At 35.3% G+C, this 7,148-nt stretch overlaps 1 protein-coding gene across 1 annotated transcript in view; it reads right to left on the minus strand.

Moving 5' to 3' along the window:
* LOC107669775 (protein jagged-1b) overlaps positions 1-7,148 on the minus strand; it is a 56,527-nt gene that overhangs the window by 9,398 nt on the left and 39,981 nt on the right. The window contains exons 4-6 of the mRNA XM_016462156.1: positions 1,238-1,492; positions 864-924; positions 594-724 (exon numbers count right to left, since the gene is read on the minus strand). Coding sequence (XP_016317642.1) covers positions 594-724; positions 864-924; positions 1,238-1,492 — 447 coding nt within the window. The remainder of the gene's footprint in view (positions 1-593; positions 725-863; positions 925-1,237; positions 1,493-7,148) is intronic.

The raw sequence follows: 7,148 nt of genomic DNA on the forward strand, positions 1-7,148 counted from the left end.
TATGGTAAGGGGCGTAACATTTCCGTCACACGCTTGAGGTATTCGGCCAATCACAACACGCTGGATAGCTGGCCAATCAGAGCACACCGCGCTTTTCAGAACGATGAGCTTTGTAAAAATCGACGTGTTTCAGAAAGGCGGGGCATAGAGGAGAAACAATAATGTACAGTATGTGGAAAATAATGTTTTTTGAACCTTAAACCGCATAAACACATTTCATTACACCAAATACACAAAATAATGTTCTTTTTAGCAACGTCATATGACCCCTTTAAAAAACATTAAAAAATCTTATGGACCCAAAACCTTTGAAAGGTAGTGTACTGTATATGTAAATTAAGTGTAGAAATCTGCCTCTGTCTGCTGTCTTTAAATATGTGCATATATTACAGCTACAGCTAAGGACAACTAAGTGTCATCCACATCTTTTTTTCCTTAAAAAGCAACTCATTGTGTCACATGTAAGACAGAAAATTATGAGATTAATCACAAGTAAATATTGATGAACTGATTGATGGCCCTAATTATAATAACAGTAATTTTTGCACACATATGCACCAGCACATTTCCTTGTGTTGCAGGTGTCATCTCACCTTTGTCACAGAGCAGGCCGCCCCAATTTGTGTCACACACACACTTCCAGGGTTCAGTGCAAGTGCCGTGATCACACCCAGGAAACGTCTCGCACTCATCGCACAGATCACCCTTCCAGCCGTAATGACATCTACAGAGGAAGAGAGGTTACAGCAGACAGGAAGTGAGAAAAAAACACAAACAAAAGCGAGTACTGAATATGGCATGCATCAGCGCTCGGTGGAGCTTGCAGAGAGGGTGTGATATTTCTGAAACCTGGGCAGACTCACTTGCACTCTCCGGGCTGATCGCAGGAGCTGTGGTCCATGTGACATCCCTGCTTACACACCGCTACACATGCACACAGACGGTTGACTCAGATTAGTGATATGATGATCAAAATTATTCACTACAGACATCTTACAGGTGCAGAGGATCATTAACACTCGTAACTGAATTAGAGAAATAGAAAAAACTTGCAAATGGACACATAATCCATTGCCAAATGTAACAGGTCATGATGTGATGCTCCGCTTACTCAACTATTGTTAATATAATGCTAGCTGAATGTTTTCACTTAGGATATGGTGGTAATAGGTTCTCTTCCTTGATCATCTCATGGGAGACATTTCTCTCTCCCTTAAGTCACTCACAAGCCACTCACCTTGTCTGCACTCTGCTCCAGTCCAGCCCTCCTTACACACCTTAATACCGGAAGGATCACAGTTGAAATGGCCAAAAAAGTCATCTCGTGCTCGGCAGAATTTGTTGCAGAGTGGGCCGTAGTAATTGGTATCGCAGCGGAATCGCAGGCGGTATTCCAGAGTGAAAGTGCGGCCGTGATGGCGGAAGGACTGCCACTGCTCACCTGGATTCAGCATGGAGGACAGCAGCACGCGCTCTATTAATTCCTCCCTACCTGGGGGGGACAGACAGAGTAAAATTAAAAATAAATAAAAAAAGGTAACACTTTATAATAACTTTCATTAATAAATCATTAACAAACATTATATAATGTTTAACTAATCATTACTCATTACTAATCAATATATATTCACATATCTAGAAATATGAGATAATGTGCTTGTTAATGTTACTAATGAACTTATTAAACATTACCAAATGGTTAACAGATCATTATTTAATATAAATTGAAATGCTTACAAATGTCATTACACTTTCAATTAATATGATCATGGATTTTTTTTTTTAAATCTTCAAATGATTTTGACGGATGGTTTACAATGATTTAAAGCTTCATTAATAAATTGTTAACAAACATTATATAATGCTTAACGGATCATTAGTTAATGTTTACAAATGTCATTAAACTTTCAATGCGTTTTAAAAATCTACAAATGATTTTTACAGAAATTATACAATATTTACAAGCTTATTTGTTAATGTACTTTTGAATGCTTACAAATGTCATTAAACTTTCAATGCGTTTTAAAAATCTACAAATGATTTTTACAGAAATTATACAATATTTACAAGCTTATTTGTTAATGTACTTTTGAATGCTTACAAATGTCATTAAACTTCAGTTCACACTTCACATATTAGCTCATGCTCATTTTTACATTTACAAATGTTGTGAAAATATAGCTTAAAGGCACTTCACAAACTATTCATGTTAATATATTCATTAGCTCATAATTGTTACGGGGCGACAGAGACGTGAGACGTGTGGATCCATCTGCATGCTTTTATTTAAAGGCGTGGTCATGAAACAGGCATGGGTAGACACACAGCAAACAGTAATAGAAGAGGTAAGACGAAGAGTAATCCAAAGGCTAACGTGGGTCTGAGATAGGCAAACAATGTCCAGAGAGCTAGGCAAAAGAAGAATCCAAGACAGGCAGGAGATCAGGAAACGGGCAATCAGACACAAAACTAGACGTGACTAGACTAGAGCTAGGAACTAGACAAAACTCGGAAATGGCTCCGTAACGTTGCTATCACTAACGTGGCGATAAGCGCTAAACAATACTCGGCGTTGAATGGTGGTGTGAGACTGATTTATATAGTGTGTGTTATTGGTAGCAGCTGTGTGTGATTGGTTTCAGGTGAGCTTGTGATTAGTGCAATTGAGCATGGGAAATGTGGTCCAGGGTGATGTGTAACAGTCTGTGTAGTGTGAGAGTCAGTGTAACGGAAAGGTGACCTCTGGTGACGATCGAATGGAAGTCCATGGACAGGATTCGTGACAATAATCACAGTCAGTAAAGGTCATATATTTAGTCTTTGTTTGTTGTTTTGACTTCTACTATTTGCATATCTTAAATCAATTGTTAATAATTTGTTAATGTTTTTGCAGTACCCAATCTAAAGTGGAGACTATTCATCATTTGTAAATGTTTATAAACATTTACTAATCATTAATACCTTTATGAGCAGTCACTCAATGGCAAAAAGTGTCCCAAATGACCGGAATTCTCCCTATTTTCACATCTTTACAAATCATTTATTAATCATTTGTTCATGTTTTTGCAGTACCCAATCTAAAGTGGAGACTATTCATCATTTGTAAATGTTTATAAACATTTACTTTTTTTTTTTTTGTATCTTTATTGGAACTGGACTTTTAGCTACTTTAACAATGTTTGTGTAAAGGGTGGTTAGTTTAGCTAAATGCTTGGTAAAGACATATCACACATTGTAATTTGGGTGCAAAACATGTTTTTATCACCTCAACACTTATATTAGTATACTATTGTGTATCATTAAACAGAATATTCCTTGAATCATACATCAACAGGAAGGGGAAAAAAATAATTTTCAAGAAAATACTTCATTTATCAAAACAATGCAAAAACAGATTGAATTGTGTTCCCTTATAGTAATCAAATTGACCCCTGTACACTGTTGACCCCTTACCCAACCCTTAAACCAACCCATACCACCAAACCTGTCCCTAAACTTACCCTTATCACACCTCAGCAGCAAAAGTGTTGTGCATTAACACAAGCTTTTAATCATTGTATAACATCTGTTAAAATAATTTGTAGATTTTCAAGATGTGCATGATCATATGAATTTTAAGTTTAATGACATTTGTAAGCATTTAAATTTACATGAAATGTAAATTATTAGGTAATGTTTAATACATTTATTAGTAAACATTAACAAGCACATTATTTCACATTTCTAGATATGTGAATATATATGAACTAATGATCCGTTAAGCACTACATAATATTTGTTAATGATTTATTAATGAAAGTTATTATAAAGTGTTACCCAAAAAAAACCCAGCTTTCTCATTTTTCCACCCAAAAAGACATTGAAAAGCTATCAGATGATATGTGCCAACAAAAGTAAGACTGGACCTTACAGGAATGATACATTTTAAGCTTTAAATGTAAATTCATTAAAAAAAAATTTATTATTATTATTAAATCAACAGCGCAAATTGGCAGTCCCTTTAAAAAAAAAACAAATAAAATAATAAAAAAGTTAAAACAATAATATTAAAATATTACTACCATTTAAAATAGCTGTTTTGTATTTGATTATATTTTAAAATGTTGTTTATTCTTTGATGGCAAAGCTGAATTTTCACAATTGTCACTTTTTCAGAGTCACATGATCATCATTCTAATATGCTGATTTGGTGCTCAAGAAACGAATCATACGCTGATCTTAATTGTGTTGTATCTAATCTTAACTTCATTAACTCTGATGTCATGACAATGTAAATAATAATTTAAACTTTACAGCTAATAATACACAGGCTTATGCTGAATAATTCATGTATGTGCTTTGTGTATTTTACAAAAATACCAGCTTCATACTTGTGCGTTTACCCCCTGGAACTGGTCTTATTTACTTCCATTGTAAATTTATTTCTGTATATGTGATTTTGTTGTCTTTTTTTAATTAGTCAAATTTATTCTCTGTGGTAATCAACAAAGGCTGTTGATAGAGCTTGACTTGTGATTCGAGGCTTGATGAGACATTAGATTCGTTCATCTGTCTCTCCCTTTTGTCCCTCGTGTACAAGAGGTTTACCAGAGAGACTGTTAGCCTGCCTCATCTTACATACTGTTACATAGTGCATAATCTCTCACAAAGCGCTCTAGAAAGAGACAAACTTGCCTAACAGATGAGATCATCAGGGCTTAAAAACAAAGGAATGAAAACAGGGAAGAGTGAAGGTGTTCAAACACAGATAAGTTATCTTAGCAACCCCCCACACATATTAAAAATAAACATATCAACCGCATACAGTGACCCCAAAAAGTATTTGGGCCCTTTAGGCAGTTTCATACACACAGATCTGGACATGATTGCCTCGTCCTCTTCTGTTGACGGACTGCAGTGTAAGCACAGTCAGTAATTAGTGTTGTGGTCCATTTAAACATTATTCTACTACAGTCCATTAGAGATGTAAATGACTACAGCAGAGCGGCACTCATGCAGAAAACCTTGAGCTTAGTTTATCACTGAAGGCACATGAATTTACATGAACATAAATCTGATCTCTCACTCGGGGATGTATGATAACTATCACGCAAGATCCACCAAACCCATGAGAGAGAAATTAAACATTCGTTCTCGATCCTGTGATCTGTGATTTTGGATTTAGAGGGTGGTTCAGTGATAAGAGAGGGTGAGACTGTCTTTGGTACACTGCGGTCCTTTATCAAAGTATTTAGTCATCGCAAATGATTCCCGAAATCATTGATCATGTGGGATGAAAACAGAAATTGAACTACAAACACTTCAGTGGAATTCAGTGTGAGAACTGGGGATGTACGTGTGTACTGTACGTGCAAATATATATCTGTACAGAACCAGGGTTAAGCAACGTTAAGAATTAAAAATCAGCTCCCATTCCATTCATGAGTGTGAATTTGAATTTAATTGGTCCTATCCCACAAGACTGGAATTTGCATTGGACTGAGCAGTAAGAAATTACTGAATTGCAATTCAAAGACATTTAACAGTAGAAAGTATCCAAAATAGAAATAATTACATAGTTAATTTTGAGTTGAGTTTTTACATGTGTTTCTTAACGAAACAAACATATTTAAATGAAGTTTAATACTGTCAAAACAACTACCACAACAAACCAAAAGCAAAGAAGAAGAAAAAACCAATGGCACATGGCTACATATGCTCCATTACAATTTAATGCGGTAACTTGTTTAATGAAGTTACTTGATTTATTTATTTATTCTTTTGCTTTTTTGTGCCTTTTTTGGTCTTGCACCTGTTTGACAGTATTTTTGGATGTGTGCATATTAAAATTAACACAGCCATTAAAACACCAGCCATAGAGAACCACAAAAATGTCAACATTATTTTAAGAGCACTTTATAAAAATATAGAAATGTAGGATCAGTTAGACATGTTCAATATACTACATTTAAATATATTAAATATTCCACGTGTTCTATGAATATATGTTTATGAGTAATTCATACCAGACATAAGTTAAATATGGTATTAAAAATCACACTTTCAGCAGTCATATTAATTTTTTTCATATATGAGTTTTACTCCATTGCATTTATATTGCCTTGAATAAAAATACAAATTCCAATTTTCAAGCATGTTTGCTCATTTCAAATTCTGTAACTGATTTGCACTTTAAAGTCATTCTACATTTAATTCTTAATGATGCACAACCCTGGACAGAAGACGCATCGTAGACGATTAAAAAAATGCAAAACTGAGCAATACTTGTGTCCTTGAACCTTTCTCTCTCTTTCTCTCTCGAGTCTTTTTCAATGTCATAACAGGTCAGGACGAACTTTGTTAAAGCTTGTTAAAGCTATATGGCACTCGGATGCATAGCTGTGTTATAATCCAAAGCTGGCAGGAAAAAAAACGGCTCTACAGTTCCAAACTGAAGTCAATTCGACTCCCGGATCAGCCCACCTAAGCCTCACCTCACCAGAGACAAGCTGTAAATCCAATGAACTAGAGAAGGGATGATAAAGTATATGAAAAGACATGACAGGAGCTGGAGGGCAGTGAGAATGTGAGATTAAGTGAAAGGAGAGAAATAGATCTAGAAGAGATACAAAGGGGAAGAAGAGAAAATTACAATGTAAGAGAATAAGAATGCAAGAAAAGGAGAAAAATGAGATGAGAGAAGTAGATGTGTCTGCATGTTTGGGAAACAAATTAAGTTTGGTTATTTATGGAAATGAAGGGGCAATATCCAAGTGATTAAAATGTATCTCAGTGTTGTCTGAAGCATGCACATGTGTGTAATTCATTCATTAAATAGTCCACCATTACTGTGCATGAGGACATAATCAGTGCGTGTGATTGTGTGTGTGCAAAACCCAGCAACATATTTTCAGTCATGGAGCTTTTCTTCAATTATAAGAAGAAACAATCAGAAAGCAACACAGGAAATGAAAGAGTCATGGAGATTGACGCCGTGCATTACTCAGTTCCCTTGTAATCCCCAGAAGACAGCATGAGGGGTAAATACGGATTGGCGGTCTGTTGTTGGCAATGTCCTTCTTTTCATTCTTTCTTTCTCTCTGCTATTATATTACTACAAAACATTTCTGTGAGGACACATATGATCCATGGATTTTTTTTTTTTTTTT

Source organism: Sinocyclocheilus anshuiensis, unplaced genomic scaffold (assembly GCF_001515605.1).
Source record: "Sinocyclocheilus anshuiensis isolate Anshui unplaced genomic scaffold, SAMN03320099.WGS_v1.1 scaffold740, whole genome shotgun sequence".
Lineage (NCBI taxonomy): Eukaryota > Metazoa > Chordata > Actinopteri > Cypriniformes > Cyprinidae > Sinocyclocheilus > Sinocyclocheilus anshuiensis.